The following is a 23,356-nucleotide window of genomic DNA, read 5'->3' as shown; positions in this document are numbered from 1 at the left end:
GGAGAGTAATTAAATAGTTTCCAGTCATTTACAGTTATTCTCATTAAAAATGAATGGCGGGTGTAGTACACAGTTGCTTTCTGTAGGTGGCAGCAACACACCGGAGGTCGATTACCTACCGATTAATGTAGCACACGAAGAAGAGCAACATGCTAGAAACAGCTGTGAATACACAGATAGGGTAGCTAGCTTAAAGTGTTTGACACTAACTGTGTCTTATCTGTAAAAAAAAAAAAATATATAAATGTAATGTTTGTGGTTTTAGTCGGCGGAAGCCTAGAAGAGTATAAGTGACATGCTGGTGTAACTGAGCAACAAAGTTTCTGCGTAGAACGGCTAATTATACTTAGCCGTTAGCTTATTAGCCTGCCAGTCATCTAGCTAGCTGAAACGTAGCTAGCTGTCACACCGGGCTGTTTTGTTCTTTGTAGAAGTGTCCGTCTCTTTTTTAACACATGAGTGTGTCTTTGGTCGTTATCCGTCTGGAATTAGCCGACCAGTCTCCTTCTCCACAAGGTTTCCAGTACTGTGCAGGTGAGCTAACTTTCTCTTAATGTCAGCGTTATAAAACGCTGCTTTTGTGTTGCGTTAGCCAGGAAGCTAACCAGCTGTGATGCCAGTCTGTCAGGGCTGAAGCGCCTTCTGTCTGCTAGCTAGTTCACTTCAGGCATGACTAGACATTATTAATCGCATTAACCCAACTACAGCTAATGTGAATGTTGTGTGTCGGTGTTGCTGAGGTGCTCTGAGGTCCAGTTTGACTCTGTGGCCTGTCTCTTATCTTCTCCAGTGGAAGACATGTCAGATGAGGAGCTGCAGGAGAAAGCTCTGGGTGTAGCCAAACACACTCTGAGTGGAAAGACGGATCTGGAGAGAGCTACTGTCCTGCACCAGCACATTGGCAGCAGAGCCATGGGGGACATGGTGATAGAAACGTTTGAGCCCAGCCCAGGTGAGGACATGCCCAGGAGAGACACTAAAAACTGGTTCTTTATGGTAACCAGCATAGTGCATCATCAGATTAGAGTCTGTCGAGCTCTTAAAAGATAACGCTGCCAGAACTGTTATCTTCTTATCGCCAGCAAAGCCTATAAAAACCATTCTTGATATAGATCATGCAGGAATTCTGCATTAAAAAGTATGAACACGTCTGGACTTGTGTTCATATGTTGAGCAGTTCTTCTTGTATTATCCCAAATGTGTCCGACAGTGTTCAAGCCCAGAGAAATCCACGTTTATTCAAGGAAATGATGTGTTTCATCTGGTTGCAGATTGTTACCTCTGGGATAGAGAACTTGGAGAATGAAACTAAACTTTATGTGAATAAAACGTTCTTCTGTGAACATTTGTACCTCAGCCACATCAGATAAATCCTTGTTTAAGGGTGTATTCACCACATTTGTGTTTCTTTGCTCAAAGCAGCCGGATTATTTTACTGTAAACACTCAGCAGAGACTCTGGTTCTGGTTCTGATTCTCTGTCTCCTCTCTGTAATGTTACGTTCATGGAGTAAAGTCCATTTCCCCTCCAGCTCCAGTCAGCAGTCGACAGTACAGAACAGAAACACCCGACAACCACTGCTGCAGTCAGGCTGATCAACAGGAGTGAAGAGAAATCACCTTTTTAATCCCAAAACATGAAAGTTAATCTCTGCGCTCTCCTCCCGTCAGTATCAGAACAGAGTCTCCAGAGCCGGTTCTGATCACTGCCTGTGCCCCACATGAAGCCGGTCCCAACACAAAACACTGATGTCTTTTGTTTTGTTTTGATAGTGAGCCCCCTAGTGGCAGATAATGTTTGTAGATTTTAAACTTCTGCACTTTGACTCTAGATAAAGGAGGAGGTGAAGACCCGGAGCAGAGCACAGAACCTCAGGCAGCAAAGACTGAAGCAGACGGTCCGGGCGGTACCGAGGGCTCACCGGACAGCGGTGAGGCGAAAGGTGCTGCTCCTGACTCGCCCTCCAAGCAGCTGCCGGAGCAGATCTCCTTCTTCAGTGGGAACCCTTCAGTGGAGATCATCCACGGCATCATGCACCTCTACAAGACCAAGTGAGTCAGTCTGATGAGTTTATTAATCAGGTTATCTGCTGTTTAAATACAGGAAGTTTATTTATTTAGTGATTTATTTCTTCTTCTGCAGCAAAATGACGTCACTGACTGAAGACGTGCGACGCAGCGCGATGGTTTGCATCCTGACGGTCCCAGCGACCATGACCAGCCACGACCTCATGAAGCTACTGGCACCATTTAATGACGTCATGGAGCACATGAAGATCATACGGGACTCGACCCCGAACCAGTACATGGTTCTGATTAAGTTCTGTACACAGGTGAGATCTCAGCACGGTCATGGTTGGAGCTTTTAACCTGTGAGAGAAAGTTAGATAGTTACTTTACAGCTTCAGACTTAAGAAGCATTTTCATGGCCATATTTTTGACTTTAACCTGCCTATTTTTTTTTCTTCTGTCTTCCTTCAGGCAGACGCAGACAGTTTTTACACGGCGTGTAACGGCCGCCAGTTCAACTCCATAGAGGAGGCGGTGTGCCAGCTGGTCTACGTCGAGCGGGCCGAGGTTATTAAGTCTGAAGAGGTAAATTCAGTTCAGGGAGAGTCTCATTTTTCAGTGACGCTGGACATGAACAGAGACATCGAGCAAACATACAAATGATATCAGTGCGTCTTTGGGAGCACAACTGCATTCTGTGACCAACATGTAATAAAGTGAATATCGACTACTGTCTTTGACCTGGTTGTTGAGGTTGTGGTGTTTGACTTTGAGCTGAAATAACAGCGTTTCCTTTCTCTCTGACCTCCTCCCCTCTGTCTCCTCCTCCTCAGGGAGCCAGTCTGCCGGTGATGGAGCTGACCGAGCTGCCAAAGTGCACCGTGTGCCTGGAGAGGATGGATGAGTCAGTTAACGGCATCCTCACTACTCTCTGCAACCACAGCTTCCACAGCCAGTGTCTCCAGCGGTGGGAAGACGCCTCGTGAGTTGTGTAGACACACACACACACACACACACTTTACTGTGGTTCCTACAGGATGTTATATATCATGGCTCTTTGTCTCCCAGTACTTGATATTTGCGACTGATATAATTCAGATTTTTAAAATTACACACAAAGTCATTTCTGACCTTTTTGTATTAGAGTTGTGAATAAATAAAAATCTGTTTTGGATTCAGATTTGTCCGTGTGACTCCTGCTGCATGTGTGCAACAGCTCATGACATTTAGTTTTAAATGCAGAACTGATCAACAACCGTGTAAATAAAGGAACTTTCTCTCCCATCACCTGCTCCCTCACCTTCCTTTCCATTCTTCCTCGTCCACTGGTTATTTCTGCGGGCTTCACGTCATGTGTTGTTTGTTTTTGTGCTCTTCACATCCATTATTCTGTGTTCACAAAGGGCCACTGCACACACTCACACACACAGGTGTCACAATAGATGAATATGTGCTCTGTTTCCAGGTGTCCTGTGTGTCGGTACTGTCAAACACCAGAACCGGTGGAGGAGAACAAGTGCTTTGAGTGCGGCGTGCAGGAGGTAAATGTTCTCCATCTTCTGCCGGATCTTTTTATTTATTTCTCTTGAGCCTTTTTTGTGTTGAAGCTTTTCCTCTTTCCTCCGTTAGAACCTGTGGATTTGTTTGATCTGCGGCCACATCGGTTGTGGTCGCTACGTTAGCCGGCATGCCTACAAGCACTTTGAGGAAACACAGCATACGTACGCTATGCAGCTCACCAACCACCGAGTCTGGGACTACGCAGGAGGTACTCCACTCGTTAGTCTGCGTGTGTGTTCAGTGTTGACAGCTGAGGATGGAGATTGTAAATGACAAGACTGAATCCTGTCCAAGAATTTATGAAGCTGCTTTAATCCATTTTAGCCACTAGATGGCAGACAAACACTAAAAAACAGTTGAGTCGTCTCGTTAAATCATGACTTTCTGTTGACAGTCGCCTAATTATGTTTTTTTGATTACTGTTATTAGTTGCTTTTTTAAACAGGAGCTGATTGACAACAAGCTGTTTCACAATGATGTTCAGATTACAACACATAAAAACAACACATATAAAGAGAGAGAGATAAGACACCAACTCACATCAGTCACAGTCACTGAATATGATTAAAGTGATCTGAATGGATTGAAACTTCACATTTACACTGGTCAGTATCTGATCATCACACTCGATGCCGGTGTTTTTTATGCTTCACTAACCGACCGGTCCGTGTTGATGTTTGCGGTCGTAGATAACTACGTTCATCGGCTGGTGGCCAGTAAGACGGACGGGAAGATGGTGCAGTACGAGTGTGAGGGAGACACCTGCCACGCCGAGAAGATCGACGCACTTCAACTAGAGGTAAGATCCTCCTGCTCCTGTGTTTCGTCTGCTCGATGAACACAGAAATGTTCTGACGGGTTCTGCTTCTCTGCAGTACTCGTACCTGCTGACGAGTCAGCTGGAGTCTCAAAGGATTTACTGGGAGAACAAGATCGTCCACCTGGAGAAGGAGACGGCCGAGGAGGTGCGACGCCACGTTCAGCTCAGACGTTAATCGTGTTTTCTCTCTGACGTCGTTTTATTCTGATCGTTCTGTGCACGTAAATCTTTCAGATAAACAACATGAAGGCCAAGTTTAAGGAGACTCTGGAGCGCTGTGATAATCTGGAGCGACGCTTCGGAGACATGAGCAAAGAGAAGCAGGCCATGGAGAAGAAGTAGGTGAAGCATCTGTTTTGTTGTGGTGTCACGGTGTTCGTTTGGTTTGAGAGACTGTTTGTGTTTCAGTGTTTTCAGTCCTGGCGTTGTGTGTCTGTGTCTCATTGTTGTGCTGCTTAAAACATCAATAAAAACACTGCAGTCACTTTAAGGCAAACTGTGTTTACTGACAACAGTTTTATTCAGCGTTCCTAATATTTTGTATTTAAACAATCATGTGAATGTCGCCTCATTACGCGTCACGTGAAGACGGGATGCAATGACGCAGAAAATCGGACCTGTTCAGAACCGATGTGTGATTATGAGCCACTCAACATGAGGTCGAGCTTCTTTTTTAAATCAGACACGGCATGCAGACGCCTTCAGTCTGGGCTCACATGAAGCAACTGGTCTGATTATTCCCAGCAGAGAGTTTGACATGTCGGAACAGGAAACACACAGATCGTAAATAAAAACCATTAACTGTGTGTGTGAGTTCCTGGGCTGATGTTTCAGCTTGTATTACCACCACAGATCCACCTGTGAGTTTCCAACGATGTCTGAAGGAAGATTTCTGTAAGCAAATCAAACTAAAGTTGTGATGAGCTGTAGTTTGACCCGTCCGTGCTCCGCTGTGTTCAGGTGCGCTCAGCTGAGCAGTCGAGTGGTGAAGCTGAGCCAGGAGCTGAAGGAGGAGCAGGAGATGAACCGCTGCCTGAGAGCCAATCAGGCTCAGCTGCAGTCTCAGCTGGCCGAGGAGGAGCGCAGAGGAAAAGAGAGCGGTGAGTTCAATTCAGTCGCAGCACAAAGATGGAGCACGCTGCTGGATAAACACTCACCATGGAGGAAGTCGGAGTGTTTTTATGGCTCTGCGTTGATGACAGTTGTGTCCGGAGGCTGCGTCTTAGTTTGTTAGTCTGTTTCGGTCTTTGGGATGTTTCACGAGTCTCATTAGATCATCAGCTGCTGCGTCTAAATAAACAAACTGCTCAAAGAGCTTTGTGTCACAACCTTGACATCAAATATACACAAAGTAAATCCAGAAGAATCCAGAGGAACAGGAACATGTTCGGGACAAGAGTTCTTGGCTCTTGTTTCATATTCATGTGTGTGCCTGGAGCTGTTTTTTTTTTTGTTTTGTTGTTTTTTTTTTTGTTTCGTGGCCGTCAGTCAGCGAGAACTTCCTCATTCAAATGGAAATATTTGCAAATGATAAGCAAATTTTCCACTATAGAGCTGCTGTCACATCCACACAGGTGGACAGGAGCTGCTCAGGAAGAGATAAACGTGTGTGTGAGGGACGGATTCAGTGCAGATCACAGGCCAGTTAACGAGCCCTCCTGCACTTCAGTCACAGTTTCCCCTGAGGGCAACGTAAATGTCAGGTTGGAGGTCCGAACGCAGACTCTCCGTCTACAGTTTAGACATACCTGTATTTTTCCTTCAGCGCTCAGCTCCCAGGATGAGGACTGTTTAAACAAGCGTCCCCTGGTGTGTGTGTGTGTGTGTGTGTGTGTGTGTGTGTGTGTGTGTGTGTGTGTGTGTGTGTGTGCGTGCGTGTGTGTGTGTGTGCGTGCGTGTGTGTGTGTGCACACTCCATGTGCCATTTCACTTGTTTTGATGAGAGCAGTGCTGAATGTTTAATCCACGGCCAGCCACCGTATTCTCTCCCGCTGGAGTCGATTTTCATTCAAGCACTTTAATTACCACAATTTTCCTGCTGACGTGCGGTTAGCGTGACCGAGTGTGTTTGTTTTAAGTGACTTCAGTCAGAGTTTAGCTGACTGATGTTGAGGTTCCACTCGGGCCTGTGACTCAGGCTGAATCAACACTGATGTTTCTGTTGAGTCGCTCTGTAAAGATTTTCTAACTTCAGCCTGAAAATGACACGTGGAACAACTTTTTTTAATCAATTCGACTGATAGCGCATATCGTGTCTGAATAAATTCAACCAAGCAGATTCTCTTGCAAGTATTGGAACGATCGTGGACTCTTGAAGCGCGTGCTGATGTTGAGATTCATGTGTGATGAAGTGTCCGACTGTACGTATCCTGTATGTGACAATCTGTTCTGTAGGTAGAAAGACAACGTATGCGACTCTTAACGCACCTCATGTCTGAGTTTTGCCTGTTAGCTCGTTAGCATTTGCACATTTGCACAGATGATGGCGCTGAAGGAAAAGTCAGAGGATGATCCGAGTTATTAGAATTCATCCTGCGGGCGACATGAATGTCTCTAAAATCTGTAGAATAAATTTTGATTTCTTGTTATTTCTGTTGAGTTGTAGGTTTCCTCGCTCCTCTCGCCGCCTCTCTAATGTTTACAGGTGTTGGTGTTTGTTTCAGTCTCTCTGTTATCGACAGGAAGTTCACACAGCTGTGTGTTGACCTCAACGCTGAGGCCGGTACACTTACATCCTACATCATGACAGACACAGTTAGGAGACCAGCCGGTGAACACAGAGGAGCGTTCAGCAGCTGCAGAGCCAGAGACTTCGTCCAGGAGGTCGAGTTAGTCGATCAACTGAGAGATTATTGACACCAGTTTGGATTGTTAAAGTAATTTTTCATGCAAAAACAGAAATGTAATCCTGTTTGTCTCTGCATGTCGTCACATCAAACCAAATATCTTTGTTGTTGTTCACTGTGGTAGCATTATCTTCTGACATGTACGACACTAAATGAGCAGATTAATCAATAATGGAGCTTAAAGAGAGACTGACACCAGTATGACCATGTTACAAAGATCCCCACATACACTTTTAAACTAAATGTGTTCATGTTGTGTTCATTTCTTGCGTCTGCAGCAACCAAGTGGCCAAAAAATCTGTTACTGCAGCTTAAAGAAATGTTATTCTGCATCTACAGGAGTTGTTGTTAACCCGCAGGTTGTGTTTTATCTGGTAATCTATGTGACGTAACCTGCGCAGGAACAGATGAGTTCATGTTTCAAAGTTTAATTTGTTACTTTTAGTTTGCTGACTTCCTTCCTCTCTCTCTGATGTATTGTCGCACGTTTACCTGCAAGTTATGTCGGGCGACCAAATGAAAAACGCTGTTACGTTGAGTGAAATTATAGAGTCTCTGGGTTTGAACATTGTTTGAAACATTTAGGATGGAGTAAGAACACGATTCAACAAAATAAACAACAAAGGTCTCGTTGTTTTTTGACAATTTAATGCAGTAATTTCAAATTTGGTGTGGTGTTTTCCTGCAGGCGATCTGAAGGACGTGGCGATCGGAGAGCTGCAGGAGCAGCTGAGAGACGTCATGTTTTATCTGGAGACGCAGCAGCAGATCGAACACCTTCCTCCGGAGGCTCGCAGTGAGATCCAGGAGGGACAGATCAACATCGGAGCCAGCCCGTCAGACGGGGCTCTGGGCTCGGCAGGAGCCGGCCCCTCCTCGAGCCGGGGCAGGAGAGGCCGGGGCAGGAAGAGGAAGTAGGCAGCCGGTTAAATTCTACTGGAACATGCTAGAAACAGTCGCTGCCTCTCAGCGTGGACACATGTTGATGGCTGTCTGCATCAGAAAGCACTCGGAGGAGAAGCGAAGATGTTCGGCTGCACAGTTTTCACACCTCACCTTAATGTAGCTTCCACGAGAAGAGGTGTGGAAACATGCTCAGTCATTAAAGACACGACAAGCTTTTCATTTGTGTGATGTAAATCTACTCTGCTAAACCCCAAATCTGACAAGAGTTTCTATTCTGGTCGTAATCTGTTTTATTTGATCAAGACGATGCTCATTCATGCCCCCGTTGTTAGCTCTTCTTAAGTGTTTATGATTCGTTTGAATGTTAAGATCAGTTTCCTTGCCGTGTTTGAGTGAAGAGAAGCTGCTAGATGAATGTTTGATATCCTGTTTTCAAGACTCCTTTTTAAACCTTTGTTCTGTTTTATTCTTAAGTAAAATACTGAAATGTTGTTGTTGTTTTTTAAAGGCTTATTTCTAGATAGTGAGAGACACTTCTGTCAGGACGAGGTGGAGGTGAAACGCTGCATCGTCATGTTGCTCTGTCTTGAGAGGTGTTGGCAAGTTAGAGACCTCTGACAGGAAGCTGCCAGGGAGGAACAGGAAGTGTCTTCACCCTCCATCAGCGAGGTCAGTGAGTCCCAGCCGGGGGGCGAGAACCACAGCGTGAGGACGTCTTAGACAGGACTGTTAAATAACTCTGATGAAAAAAATAGAAATATCACATTTGCATTCAGGATGAAAATAAACACAATTTGGTTTGCAAATAGAGGCAGAACTTCAGTTTATCTACAGTCACAGTAACCAATCAGGAATCAGCTGTGACACCTGCAGAAGTCCACACATCCAGTAGAAGTTCAGAGTCAAAGTAGAAGTTCTGATCCAGCTTGTTTCCTTCAGTACAGTAACAGAGTTCAGGCTCTGACATGGACTCAGAGTATCAGAGTAAAAAGTCTCCCTCTGAAGGACATTTGTGCTCAAAGCTAACTGAAGCTCACGTCATGTTGATATAACTCAAAGACTATTAAAGTTAAAGGTAGAATCAGCAGGATTTTGTCCCAGCTGTTCCTGAACGCACCACAAAGACAGTTGCTTGTTGAGTCTCATTCCCAGGACGTCAAATAGACACATGTTGGGTTGGTAAAGCGTCCCGAGCAGCAACAAAGAGAGAAAATCAGAAACTCTCTGCAGATACGAGACACTAACACGCCTTTTCTCCACATTCCAGCCTCCCTCTCTGTCTGTTTACGGCTTCTTACGGCTTTGTTTCATCTCGCAAACTAAAGTAACGTCAGAAGTTGTAAATAAATACTCAAGTAAAGTACAGATACCTGAAAGATCTAATCAAGTACAATTAAGTGTTCGTACTTTTTCCTACCGTGGACAAAACAATCAGTTAATTTAGTAAAATCTTTTCTTTGATTGCAGGCCCAGTTATTATAATTCAGCACAGTGGATGTTAATCCCTCAGTAAAAACACCGGTGCACAAGTTCTTCTGGTTTTGATACTTACAGAACGTTTCCCTGCTCAGACTTTTACTCGTATCAGAGTATTTCTGCAGCTTTTTCACAGCTCGCTGCTTTCACTTCCTTAAAGGACCTGAAATAATTCTCCCACCACGAGCGAGCGAGCCACGAGGAGGTGAAGCGCCCGCCGAGGTCGTGTTTTCATTTTTCTGACCTTCGCATGTTGAAGATGTGAACCTGCAGACGTCCGTCCTGTGTACAAAGCAACCAATCACAACACATCGTATTGTGAAAACACCCGAGTGATCTATGACCTGACAGGTAACGACCCTGGAGCACGATGTCAGCATGTAGGACGTGTCGAGGCGGATTCACTCGCTCCTCTCAAGTATTTATATTTTAGGGGATTGTTGGAGCCTAAACTTCCAGATTTAAAGGCGGCTTGTCTGAAAAAAAGTATTGTTTTGAGACTTTTCCTTCCTTTTTTCTATTAAACCGCAGGAGCAAGTGAAAACTACCAAAATAGTTGCAGTAGATTTTTACATTATCGGTGGAATTGTAGCTGATGCATGGAGCCCAGCATATGAAGGCAAATAGACTTCCAGAGACCCTCAACATTTGGACAAAGCTGATTAATAAGTGTTAAAATGTTGAACTATTCCTTTAACAAAAGAGGAGCGTCAGCAGAGAGCAGCGGTCACGTAACCTGTTTGTCTCAGCGTGTCACGACACAAGCCTGTGTGTGTGTTACTGTCAGGGCTGCAAATAAAGATAATAATCATCACTGATTAAAGGTTATCTGTAGCCGCTAGTTTAGCTTTTAGTTTGACGTAGCTGCTGTTGCTCTCTGTTAGCGGCGCTGAGACGAGACGCTGGAGAACGAGCATCAGGTCACGCGTCCTTAAGACTGCCGCAAAAAGTCCTTCACAAAGAAATCCAGAGAGAAATCCACAGTCCAGCAGCGTGTAAAAGAAATACCAATAAGAGTGTTAATGTTTGAAGTACTATCAGTTGTTACATCGAGCCTCTTTAGTCTGTTTATTATTTTCACGATGAAGCATTCGGTCTCAGAAGTGTCACAGATTTGCTTCTTTTGTCCAAAACCCAAAGTTTTTCATGTATCGTCATGAATGACAAAGAAAAGTGGCTGAAACTGAAACAACTAATCGATTATTAAAGTACTCTGCAGCTTATTTTGTTTTTGATTGGCGACTTGATTAATTGACCAACAGTTTGGCTTTGATGACACAGAGAGAAGTTACTCCGAACGCTCTTCACGCTTTTTATCCCCCAGCATCAGTAACTTGTCGTGGGATGAGAAGTGAAACAGCTGAATGACTCGAGCACCGTGGGAAACCGCTGTCCTCCGTCACAGCAGAATGAAAATGAATATCATCATCATCTGCAGCATCAGAGAGCAACTTTCATTGTGAGTGTTGAGGTCCGGCCGGCTGCTGCAGCAGCAGGAGGACGCCGGCCAGAGTGACTAATCCGTCCTTCCTCCTGCAACATTAACAGTTTACTCTCAGCAGCTTGTTGGAAGTAAACTGTGTACAGAGGCTGCAGTGACGGATGAGTCGAGCTCAGACTTCTTTCTGACAGCGTCTTCATACTCTGACAGCTTCCTTTTCACACCGTCGATATACAGAAACTCCCACACTCGAGCTGTTCCTGTCGAGCACTTCTAATCTTCAAACTGTGATCAGGTGTTATGACTCAACATCAACTGTGAGGTCACCGTGTCGATTTCTGTCTAATCGTGTCTATTATTAGATTTTATGACCAGATTTAACTTTATTAATGGCGGTGAAGGACGTTTTAAGATGTAATACAACAGTGAAAATCTAGAAGCCAGAGCTTTATGATGGGGGGGGCAGTACCACTTTTGTCCACAGGGGGTGCCAGAATCAACAAAGTGTGAATGCTCTTTGTAGCAGCTTTAAGTAAAAAGTATTAGCATCAAAATATACTAAAAGTTGGCTAAAAGAATGGCTTAAATTATATTATATATTGTATCCATGGACTATATAATTGTTGATGTGAGATGTGTTTATCACTTTAAAGGGTCAGTTTGTAAGATATGGCCAGAATTTTAGTTTAAAGCAGTTAAAGAATGAGTGAAAAATGCTGAGATGTCCCTTGAAGTTAGCATGCTAACCAGCTAGCCCCGGCCCATCCCGCCTCGTGATAGCAGTGTCAGATAAAAAGTCTGACGAAACTTTTCCTCACGAAACAACTGCACACCATCGTGATTTAAGCGTCTCTTTTACTGAACTAAGATGAGCTTAATCGCCTCGTTAACTCATCGTAAAATATAGACACAAACTAAATCAAAAACAGCCCAAATAAATCCTCCGTTCACAAAGTAACGTGAAAATATTCCAGCTCTCTGCGTTGGTTTGGTCCGCCGTGACCATTCCTGGTCATATCTGCTGTAAATCGCCTCCTTCCTTTGAACGCCCGGTCTTCAAACTGACCTCCATCACAGCACAATTAGAAGCCCGTCAGCTACCACGGCCTCGTAGCTCCGCGGCTAGCTGGGCTACTTGCTAACGGAAGGTCGCTGCTACAACCAAAGAGCATCATTAAGTAGTTATGCTGCAATTTTAGAGCTAGCTTCTTCATATAATGCTTGTTTGCTTTATCCATTAAAAAACATATTTTTTAAAATTGATCTATATTTTGTGATCCAGTCACTCAGGCTATTAAATAAAAGTTATAAAAAGTGCAACATTTGCTTCCAGAATGTAGCGGAAAAGGAGTCTAAAGCGGTGGAGTACCTAAATAAAGGAATTACATTCCTCCTCTGTTTAGTCATAATTAAATGACAATGCAAACATGTTCCACACCTCTTGGTTTTCTGTTTATATCTGATGTTTGACCTTTAAAGTCTTAAACCACCCACACAACAATGACAACCTGACAGTCACAGAGCTAAAAGTGACTCCATTTAAATGTTTTTTTTGTCTAAAACCAGGAGATATTCAGTTTCCTGTCACACGAGACGCAAGAAAACCAGCAGATTCTCACGAAATTAGCAAAACGATCCGCTGAGAAGACGGTGGTTGCTGGTTTGGTTTCATCACATTTTTCTTCAATGAACAAGCCTCTCCTCTTCTACCATGTTTTAACTGGTGGACGGTCACAGTTCAGTGCTTTTTACTTTGATTCCATCCTTTGTTTAGATTAATGAAATTCAGAAGAGATGTTGTAAAGATTAACCAAAAGATGATTTCTGAGTCTCAACTCTCCAAATACAGACGATACAACCCGAGTCAGTACTTGTCGAGTTGGGAAATCAACTTTTCTTTTCCCTAAAAGTAAAGATGTGGTGTTGACATATTTCTTTGGTAAAAGTGTGAGTCACGTGTTTGAGTAGTAGTTGAGTTAAAAGTCTTAAAATATGATATTGAATGTGCTTAAGTGAAAGTATTTGCAACGTGGCTCCAAAGTGTAAGTATCCCAGTCGGATCTAGAAACTCCCTCCATCTTGTTTCACCTCAGTTTCTATCGTTCCCCCTCTTCACCTTCTCCACCTCCTCCATCAGCAGGTTTGTTTTGTTTTGCAGATATTCCAGTCGTCCCAGTGTGATCTGGTGATAGTGACCCGGGGGGGGAGATGATGCCTCTTCCTGCTCTGGCTGCAGTCTGTCTTCTTTTTGCTGTAATACAACCTTAATTAATCGAGCCTGGTATCAAACTGAGGAGCATGTAGACGGTGTTGTTTTTTTTCCTCTAACGTGACGCTGTGCGATCAGTGTGAACTTCAGACTGATGAGTTAAAGCTGAGAAGTTGTTATGGCCAGTTTAAGTCTAAAAAATACAAATTAAAGTAAATTATACATATATTTCTATGTCTGTATCTACTGTATATAATCAGAAGAATCAGTGATTTTCTGTCCGCGTGTTGAATAAAAACTACATCAATCTTTGAAGCAACTGAAGATGTTTTACCTCCTGAATGTAGAGTAGTAGAAGTATAAAGTAGCAGAAAATGGAAATACTCATGTAAAGTACCTCAAAACTGTACTTGAGTAAATGAAGATCTGGGTTTTGATTTGATTATCCAACCTGTAAATATTCTGTAATACGTTCATAAAGGTGCAAAAAGCAGCACTTGAGCAGTTTGCCAGAGGCCCTGATGAAAGTTAATACAGCAGTTTGTTGTAACGTGTCGAGCAGCCGGAGGAGGAGGAAGAGGAGGAGGAGGAGGAGGAGGAGCCTGCAGATGGAGGGAACAGCCTCTCAGAGGTGAGATAGAGCGATAGGACGGCTCTTCCTGAGTCGAGCTGCTCGTTCTCTGCTCCGGCTCTTCACTCCCACACGATGGACTGAAGCTCTGGACTCTTCAGGGAACATTCGAGCCACGATGGAGGTCAGAAACCTGCTGTTTTTCTTTTTCTTTTTTTTTCTTCTTTTGTCTTGCATGCTTTAACTTCTCCTTCTTCTCGTCATGTGTTTCCCCCCCTGCTCTCTGCAGGCTGAGGTATGTGTGTGCAGCTGGGTGTGAGGTTGTAACTCAGTACCTGCTTCTGCTCAGGAGACAATCAGAGGGACAAGCAAACAAAAAAGCTTTTCAGAGAGGCAAAAACCTTCAACCTGTGTCTGTCTGTGTGTTTCTCAGCTTTGAGTGTCTATAAAGTTCTAGCAGTTATGATTTTAGACATGAAAAAAGGTCATTTTTGACACAGAAAACATGAAAAATGCTGCAGAGCTCTGAACTCCCTGGTATGCAGCTGCTCCTCAGGTCTCTGCATGTGAAAAGACTGATACCGTCTTTCTTTGTCTCCCCCGAGTGTTTCAATGAATTCTTTTGTGTTGATGTAAAAGAGTCTCGGGCACACAAGTATTTTATAACTCTGAGGCTGCTTCAGTGTCAGGAGTCTGATGACACGCACAGAGAAAACACACTGTTGGATCTTTACTGATGAGTCGTCCCGTCGCTCCGCTGTGCCAACAACAGCAGAGAGAGAAAAACAGAAGTGGGATGATTCACCGGCTGCAGTATTGATCGGTCCTCCTCTGGGTGTAACTGGTAGTTCCTACTTTTTCTGTCAGGCTGACAAAAAAAAAAGAAAAAAGCAGAAATTACTCTGATGCGCTTTAAAGGAACAGTTCAACCAAAAAAAAACTGACCGATCATGATGGAAAGTCCTCTGAAACTTCACAGTAGAAGAACATCGCACCGTTGTCCTGAACAACTGAAGCAGATGGAAACAAAAAAAAACCAACAACAAACAAAAAGACATAAAATGTCTCCCTGCAGCAAATCCAGCCGACAAATCCTCACACCTAACGTCTGAATACTTCGGCTTTCCAGCAACTCCGGAAACAACATGACTGTCGCGCGCTCGCAGTTTGGTCAGATGTAGGAAAACATCACATTTCACCTTCAAATAACTAATTAATTATACAGCGATCACATTCAGAAGTACTTTATTGATCACAGTTGCTCCTTCTAGAATAGAAATATCGAGTTGAGAGAGAGATTACGAGTGATAAAATATAAAATAACTGTATAAATGTGAGTAATTACCATTTAGAAACACATTTGTTACTAGAAACAGAACTGTAAGTTGTGTTTGTAGTGTGTAACAGTCGTCAGTAGTTAACAGAATGAATAAAATGCAACACGTAACTATATAAAATAGAAAACTGGTTAATTAAATATATTCTCCCAGGTCAAAGTCTTGAGCTTGTTTGACCCGAACACATGATACACAACACTTTTCCTCTGTATACGACTTCTCTTGACGTCCTCCTTTGCTGCTCTAATAATAACTGCAGCCACTAGAGGTCGCTGCCAAACAGGAAATATGCGTAAAAACATGATATTTACGTCTTTTTAAACCTTAAATCTTCACTGTAGCCGCTGTGCTAAATGCAAAAGATCAGCCACATGTCAAAGGTGTAAATAACGTCTTTTCAAATCAGTTTGGGATCTCTGGAGATCCCAAACTGATTTGAACTTTTGATTTACATTTTTTGGGGGGGAACTGCTCCTTAATGAAGATGACGTAACGGCACGCTGTCATTTAGAGTCTTTTGAATATATAACTTTGCAGACTGATGGTAAAACAGCGACAGGTTTCTGCAGATGAACCTGAAGAGTGTGTCTCCACCACAGTTTGAGTTGTTCTCAAAACTGTTTCAGCGACACAAAGCTCACTTTGTGTGCGTTTTGCACAAGCGGAGTTATTCTGCAGCTGGCTCGGGTTCCTGGAGGGATTTCACTTCCCTGTTTCTGCAGGAATGTTTCCAAGTAATTTTGTCTTGATTTGAATATCGTGTGGGAAACAGAGTCACGTCCACATCGCTGCACACATTTCAGCTGATAAATAAACATCCGACTGCAGAGTGAGATGCGATCTGCAGGATGTGTTATCAGGCCTCTCTCGGGCCGCATCACACTTTCATTAGTCACAAATTTGAAGCAATTTTAGCCCCCGTCCTCTCTCGTCTTTGTGGTATTTTACTCTTCTAATCTTGGTCTTTCCCGTCAGACCAGAGGAAGTGAGCTCAGCGTTGCACCGCCGACAATTTCACACACTGCTCCCCTCCAACCGTCAGAGACACGCAGTCATTTCAGCAGACGTACCTTAAAGGTGCGCAGCTATTAGTCCCCTTTAATGTGCGTAAAGTCAGAACACAGACGTCAAACTTGTGGTGAGAAGCACAGGCCTCGCTGGTGTGTGTGTGTGTGTGTGTGTGTGTGTGTGTGTGTGTGTGTGTTGCTGATTGATTTGATAACAGATCGGAAGGATGGTTGGACCACAGAAAAGTCTTTTCTGATTGGCTGCTGCAAATAAAAACCCCTCATGGCTTTAACACGCACAGTAAAGTATTGAATTATTTAATAGAATACTGGATTTAAAGGGACAGTTCACTACCAAATCAAACGTATCTTTCCTCTCACCTGTGAAACTCTTTATCAGTCTGGACTGTGTTGATGTGAGATAACGGCTGAGTGAGGTGTCGGATTTCTCTTCAGAGTAACGGAGCCGCAATGTGTCTTCCCAGAAATCATCACTCAGTTGCTCAAGATAATCCGCAGACCCTTTTAAGGCCAGTTTCATCTTCCGTCTGTATCGACACGCAGGAGGAAAGCAATGCTACGTGTCCACGGGGGGGATGTTGGAACACGAGCTCTTTCTGGCTGCAGCAGGTTGCACAAACTTCACGTCTGTAGGATTTCGAACCAAACCAAGTCACCGAACGTCCCACACTGTCCCGAGCACGAGCCTCCCGTCCAATATCTGAGGATAGTATATACTCAGCAGGATATTATATAACATACATGAAATATAACATACATGAAATAAGTCCTCCGAAGCCATGAGACCCCAAATTCACTTTTGTTCAGTTGGTTTTTTTTGTGTTTTAAAACAAGTCTCAGCTCCTTCAGTCGTTTAGGAGAACGCTGCATGGTTGTTTTGCTGCGAAACTCAAACTATGACACTTTATCTGACTTTCTATCAGCATGAGGTTGAGCAGATAAAGTTTGTTTGGTTTAACTTTTCCTTTAAACCAGGAGAGAACCAAGTAAAGCCAAGACAGCGAGCTCAAAGATGAAGAGGTCCGTAGAGTTGAGAGTTAAATTGGGAAATAACTGTGGATTTGTCACAACAAGAATATAAGATATTGATTTTTTCTTTCTTTCTGCAGTTGAGTGATCAGGACAGCAGCAGCGCCTCGGCCTCCGTCACAGAGGAGGAGCTGGAGGGAGACATGGACGAAGAGGTGGAGGGTGAGGAGGAAGAAGAAGAAGACAGTAATGACAAACACAGGAGCAGCCCGGCCCCGAGTCTGTCCAGCTTCTCCTCGTCTCTACGCGCCGTCATACGCATCAAACAGAAGTACCAGGCCATGAAGAAGAGGCGTCAGGAGCTGGCCCTGTCCATGGGAGGAGCCGGGGGCCTCACAGGAGCACCGTCACGGACCAGCCCCAAAATCTTCACCTTCGACCCCTCGGCCTTCCCCGCCCTGACGTCCTCCGTCGCTCAGAAGAAGAAGAAGAGGAGGAGGAGGAGGGTGTTGTTTCCTAACAGCGGAGGGCCGAGAGCCCCACCAAAGCAGGAGCAGAGTCGAGCCAAGTACTGCCTCTACCTGCTGTTCGCCATCGTCTTTATCCAGGTACAGCAACTGAACACAACTGTGACTGTAACCCAGAAGCTTTCTCCTGATTGGATAGAAGCGAGGTTCAGATGTCACAGCGGCCCAAATCTGCCCGAGCAAGTCGATCTAGCAACGCAACAGCAGAGTTTTAGAGAAAGGTGTCCAGTTTGTGTCACATGTTCTGGATGTGGCTGGGTGTAGTCAGAAGTGTGCATCTGTAACCACTCACCACAGTGATGTCACGGTGATGTAACGGTGTACTGACACACCCTGGAGTACACCATGACATCACTGCACAACAAGTTAAATCGTTGGAATTTAGGGGGGGAAAAAAACACGATATTTAGTGTCAGTGAGGTTCAGTTTGTGCACGTTTCAGCTTCACACAGGCTCAAAAGTTCAGCTCACACAAAATAAGAGTTCACAACCCCGAAAGATGATGAGTGGAGAGTGGAGAAACAGTTACACATGTTCTCGTTCTGCACTTCCACATATTTCCTGTAACCATTGAGTTTGAGGAACTTGTCTTACAACCAGCTCTCGTGTGCTTGTTCAGGATATAAATAGAGAGTGGACTGTTTTTATCGACGTGCTCGGACGTGTGGATATTTATTCAGACTAAAAATAGACTGAATCGTTTGTCATTCAGGCCTCAGGTACGTGCTCTGTCATGAACTAATCTCAGGCTCTGTTTGGTAAAGCCTCACTGCCCTTTTACGTTAATGCGGCTGAGATGATTGTAGCGTCGACCGTGTTGACAGGGCGGCCATTTTCCTCTGACATCACGCTCACGAAGGGATTAAAAAGAAGAGAATCTGACAAACCTCCCCTCCGTTATATTCGACCTACATCCTGGAACACAACAGCAGAAGTTTAGCTTCCCGCTATGTTGATATGGTCTATTGTGAAGGGAATATTTCTCAGTAACAAACAGGAACTTTTTTATTGGCTCTAGTTAATTTCCTGTTTCCAGTTTGCCGATGTCGCCAGCTTGTTTTCCTCTGCAAATGTCATAAAAAGGATTGATGCAGATGACAAGGCTGATTTGCAGAAGTAAAGACAAACATGAGAAGTGAAAATACTTCCGTGTTTCTCTTTTATACCAATTCAGTTTCTGGCTTTTTGTAGATGGTATTTATTTGAGTCCGTGCTGCATGTAAATTATATGCAAACGTGGAAACATGACACACACGCATGAAACTGTCAACAGATAAATAAGTTACAAGAGGGAACAATCTTTTGTTTTCCTGTGATGGATGGATTAATTCTACTCGTTATCTCGGGACAACGACACTTGACACACTTCACAATGGCATAAATAACTTGGAACCTCAAGAAAACAAATAATATTTAACTCATTATCATAAAAAACAAAGGAAATGTTTCACTGTTAAGGTATTCTGTATGAAACAGCTCCAGGAAAACTCAGAAACTATTACATTACTGGACAAAAATTATATTCTCTTTTTCAGAATGAGTTGTTGGTGACTTTCTTAAGATGCGACATTCAAAGGTGCAAGTGTGGAATTAGTTCCTGTCAGTGTTTAACGAGTTAAAGCAGCTGCAAGAACTCTAGTTTTTGTTGATTCTGGCGCCCCCTGTGGTCAAAAGATGATGATGGTGAAACTGATTGTCGTATCACCAGACTACAGAGCACCTTCCAGTTAGAAGTTCCTTGTAGTACACTGTATGTTGTCTTGTATTTATAATTTTGCTTACTGTTCATTGTACTTTGTCACTTCAGGTGTACAACGCCATAGAGAACCTAGATGACCACGTCCTCAGGTACGACCTGGAGGGGCTGGAGAAGACGCTGAGGAGGGAGGTATTTGGGCAGCAGGGGGCAGTGGAGGGTCTGCTGTCCCACCTGAAGGACTACCTGTCCACCTACGTCCACAACAAGCCCCTGGTGGTGTCCCTGCACGGCCCCAGCGGTGTCGGCAAGAGCCACCTGGGACGCCTCCTGGCCGGACACTTCCGCTCCGTGGTTGGGGAGACGCTGGTGCTGCAGTACTACGTCCTCCACCACTGTCCTCAGGAGGCCGACGCCCTGCAGTGCGCCCGCAACCTCTCCACTATCATCTCAGAGATGGTGGAACGAGCTGAGGAGGAGGAGAAGATCCCGCTCTTCATCTTCGACGAGGCCGAGCACATGCACAGCGAGATCCTGGATGCGCTGTGGCAGCTCGTGGCCTCCAAACAGTCCAACGAATACCTGAACGCCATCTACCTGTTCCTGAGCAATCTGGGTCATGCACACATCACCAAACACATGCTGCACAACTCCTCCAGTATTTCTATGGCGATGTCAGCTTCTGGTCGTCATAGTAACCTGGTTAAAGAGCTGACTCCGATATTACGCAACATTCTGGAGAAGCTCCACCTCCTGTGGACAGAGGCGGACATCTTACCTCTGGGCCTCTTGGAGAAAAGTCACGTGATGGAGTGCTTCCTGGATGAAATGACTCGAGAGGGCTTCTACCCGGATCATTCCAACATAGAGCGCCTCGCAGGGGAGATCCAATATTACCCCGCGGTAGGGGGCCATGAATATTCCCAGACAGGCTGCAAGCAGGTGGTGGCTAAAGTGAATCTGCTATGAAATCCTCTGCAGGAAATGTTTGGATGTTTCGCATTCAGTAAACCATGAAGAAACAGTGCGCCAGACGTGGGTGAGACCGTATGTTTATGAAACTTGAATGGCACAACTCAGAGCCAAAGCTTTCAAGAGCAGGTTCCGACAGATCGTAAAAAAAAAAGAGAGAAGTGAGTTCAGAGAAAAAGGACAGTGAAGACGTTCAGCTCTGTTGGGGGTAACGGTGTTAATCCTGTGAAGAGGTTTGAAAACACCCAGTCCACAAACATTCCTGAGAGGGTCGGGTCAGTTTATGAAAAACCTCTCTAGTGGAATCCAGCCATCCAGATAGTTTGGGGTTTTATTTGACTAGATTTTGAGATTTCTGCTGCTGTTAACAGTTTTTTACAGGGTCTACTTGTTCGATAGAAAATACTTCAGCTCAAACGCTGACAGTAAGATCTGTTCAGTATCAAGTAATGAAGGTTTTGTTTCTGAGAAGACACGCTGCTGTTGATTTTTAGCAATGTTAGTAACAGAGTGCTCAGGAAGCAGTGCTGTTTAGTTGACCACTTCTGTCTGAAATATATCAAAAAAAAAAAAAGGAAAGCCGGCACAGACATTCATTGTCCCCAGAGGATGAATCCTGAGGCTTTTGGTGATCACCTGGCTGGTCCTCTAGCGCCACCATGAGGTCAACATTTCTGGTTCTGAGCAAAAGATCTCCACAACATGAGGATGGCTTATCATGAATTTTGTACAAATAATCAGTTTCTTTAGAGGATCAATCTTCATGATTGTATTGGTTAATTTATGTCTAATATATGCTAAACAATCCAGCTAACATCTGTTATCCATTGACTTTCCTCTAGCTCCTCAAACAAGTTAACATTTGTATTTCTGGGAGAATAATAGCAACAACTACAGGATGGATTTTGATAACAAAAAGTTAAATCATTCATTGTCCTCTCAAGATTAAAATGCAAAAGCTTTAGAGACACTAGATTCCGTTTCATCTAGCGCCATCACCACGTTCACTTTTTGCAATACTCAGCCTCGAATGTACTTTGTGGTTTATGCTAATCAGCAAATGTGAGCAAGTTTACATGTAAAACAATGTTGAACATGTCTGACATGCAAAAAAATCTGCATGCTAGCAGTGTCATATTGAGCATGTTTGCATGCTAGCATTAGCCCACAAACACTTAGATGACTCCTGTCTTGATTCAGTATAATTCTTTGATTTTGTGATCACCAAAAATGAAATTTCATTTCACATTAACTGTATTTACGTAGTTGCAGAAATCTCCAAGTTCAATTTTAAAAAATCTGGACAGATAAAAATAAAACTATCTAAATGGCTAAACACCACTATAGGTATATTTTAGATGCATTTTTATGAATTGGGAGAACTGACCCTTTAACCCTTCTAACTCCTCTTTTAGTTTACAACTACTATATCAGGCAGCTCAATCAGATGTAGTAGAAGTGAGACCAATTTTGATTCATTTAAAAAAAGGGAAGTTCAGATATTTATAGCCTCATGAATGTGCAGATTTGGGGATATTTTGTCAGAAATGTGAATTGCAGCATGTCTTTAAATAATGCTTGTGCAAGTCAGCAGATTCTGTAGATTTCCACAGAATCTTCGATGTGTAGCTTGTGGATTTACTTCGATAATAAATGGGATTAAAAACTGCAATAATATCAATAGCTGCTTTTGTTCATAGGCTAGCAGCTAATGACATTTAGCCTCAAGCTAAGTCTGCTAGTAGCAGGGTGGATCCTGCCTGCATACCTGGCCTCACCTCTCATTGTTTGAGGACATGTGGTCCCTAACAAGCTTATTTATTAGAGAAAAATATTTTTGCATGATCACATCCAACAAACAAAAATAAAATCAACACAGACTTGCATTAGCATTACGATCTGATTGTTACTGATCTGATGGGATTGAATGGGTCTTGAATATGTTAATGTCCTGTAATCAGTTTATATTATTAATATAAACTTTAATGTAAGGAGCGCCTTGAAATTAAAGACACTGTGTAAACACGACAGTGGACAGGACCTTTCATGGATGCAGCCTGGAAAACATGATGTAGCACTTTTTTGATTGACCAAAAAAGAAGTTTGCAGTAATTAGTTTGACATTGTGGGTAAATATGTATACAGTAATGAGTCTTAAAACCCTGAAGTCAATAGTACTTGGGTATTTTGTCTATGGGTATTTTGAATGGGTTTTCAGTGAGCCTAACATTAGCTTTTTACTACTAGAGACTTAATTTATGCTTCTAAAATCACAAAAGTGGTGTTCATCTGTTTCAATTATCTTGTTAAACAATACCTTTAGCTATCATAAACCTGTGTTTGATACAGATGTTATTTTCAGCAATGATTCGAGATCCAATTAAAAATCCCGCAGGTTTTTTTGTCGAGGGAAACCAGGGCGATGCTAACTTCCGGTTTAACGTACAAAAAGACGTCATCTCAACGCCAGTCTGATGCCCAAAGTTCCCTGTCATGGCGATTTTATGGTGGGTTGTTTTTCATTTTTAATTAATTATTTTTGAGCAGGCCCTCATCAAGAAAAAAATAACAACTGAAGTTATTAACTCTAAGTAAAATTACGTAGTAGCCGCCAGGACACGTCACATCCGGTACGGAGACGCGGCCGTTAATCATGACGGATCTCGGTACTTGACAGGTTTCAGTTCAGCTGCTGTCGGTAAGTGTTCACAGCAGAATCGTGCTTACGTTGTTTTGTGTCTTTTAAAAGGTAAAGCGCGCGTTTGTGTGTGTTAGCAGTTGTTAGCCGCTGGCTAACGACACAGTTGTGTTACTGGGGGAAAATGTATGGGCAGTTTTAGGGGCGCCATGTTTTTGTTTCTGTCCTGGGCGAGTTTTATTTCCTTCCACCGTTTAGAGATTGATTATAATTTTTACTCCGTCCTGTCGACTAACTTTTTAAATTCGACTTCAACTATTGAGGCCGTTTATCAGACTGTTGTAGAAGCAG

The 23,356-nt window shown here is 43.5% G+C and overlaps 2 protein-coding genes across 3 annotated transcripts; both read left to right on the top strand.

The window, feature by feature from the left end:
* The first annotated feature begins 135 nt into the window (after window positions 1–135).
* On the top strand, window positions 136–10,768 carry LOC119029864 (BRCA1 associated protein). 2 transcript variants are annotated; one of them, XR_005078112.1, is made up of 15 exons: window positions 136–534; window positions 791–952; window positions 1,832–2,051; window positions 2,143–2,332; window positions 2,481–2,594; window positions 2,843–2,991; window positions 3,475–3,550; window positions 3,639–3,777; window positions 4,259–4,368; window positions 4,445–4,534; window positions 4,624–4,727; window positions 5,350–5,489; window positions 7,924–8,149; window positions 8,650–8,810; window positions 9,778–10,768. XR_005078112.1 is itself a non-coding variant. In XM_037117032.1 (14 exons), the coding sequence occupies exons 1-14, from the start codon at window positions 456–458 to the stop codon at window positions 8,663–8,665; spliced, it is 1,815 nt and encodes a 604-aa protein (XP_036972927.1). In that variant the 5' UTR covers window positions 136–455; the 3' UTR covers window positions 8,666–8,952. The 2 variants fall into 2 exon arrangements, 1 of the variants encoding a protein (XP_036972927.1); XM_037117032.1 differs by lacking the exon at window positions 9,778–10,768 and having other exon boundaries at window positions 8,650–8,952.
* A 170-nt stretch (window positions 10,769–10,938) lies between these two features.
* tor4aa (torsin family 4, member Aa) lies at window positions 10,939–22,395 on the top strand. The gene is made up of 4 exons (XM_037117033.1): window positions 10,939–11,076; window positions 13,217–14,022; window positions 17,313–17,780; window positions 19,507–22,395. Exons 2-4 carry the CDS (start codon window positions 14,017–14,019, stop codon window positions 20,362–20,364), a joined length of 1,332 nt encoding a protein of 443 aa, XP_036972928.1. The 5' UTR covers window positions 10,939–11,076; window positions 13,217–14,016; the 3' UTR covers window positions 20,365–22,395.
* The last annotated feature ends 961 nt before the right edge of the window (window positions 22,396–23,356 follow it).

The sequence above is a fragment of the Acanthopagrus latus genome, chromosome 12 (assembly GCF_904848185.1).
Source record: "Acanthopagrus latus isolate v.2019 chromosome 12, fAcaLat1.1, whole genome shotgun sequence".
Lineage (NCBI taxonomy): Eukaryota > Metazoa > Chordata > Actinopteri > Spariformes > Sparidae > Acanthopagrus > Acanthopagrus latus.
The sequence above is the reverse complement of the archived record's forward strand: the minus strand, read 5'-3'. Positions and strand labels throughout refer to the sequence as shown.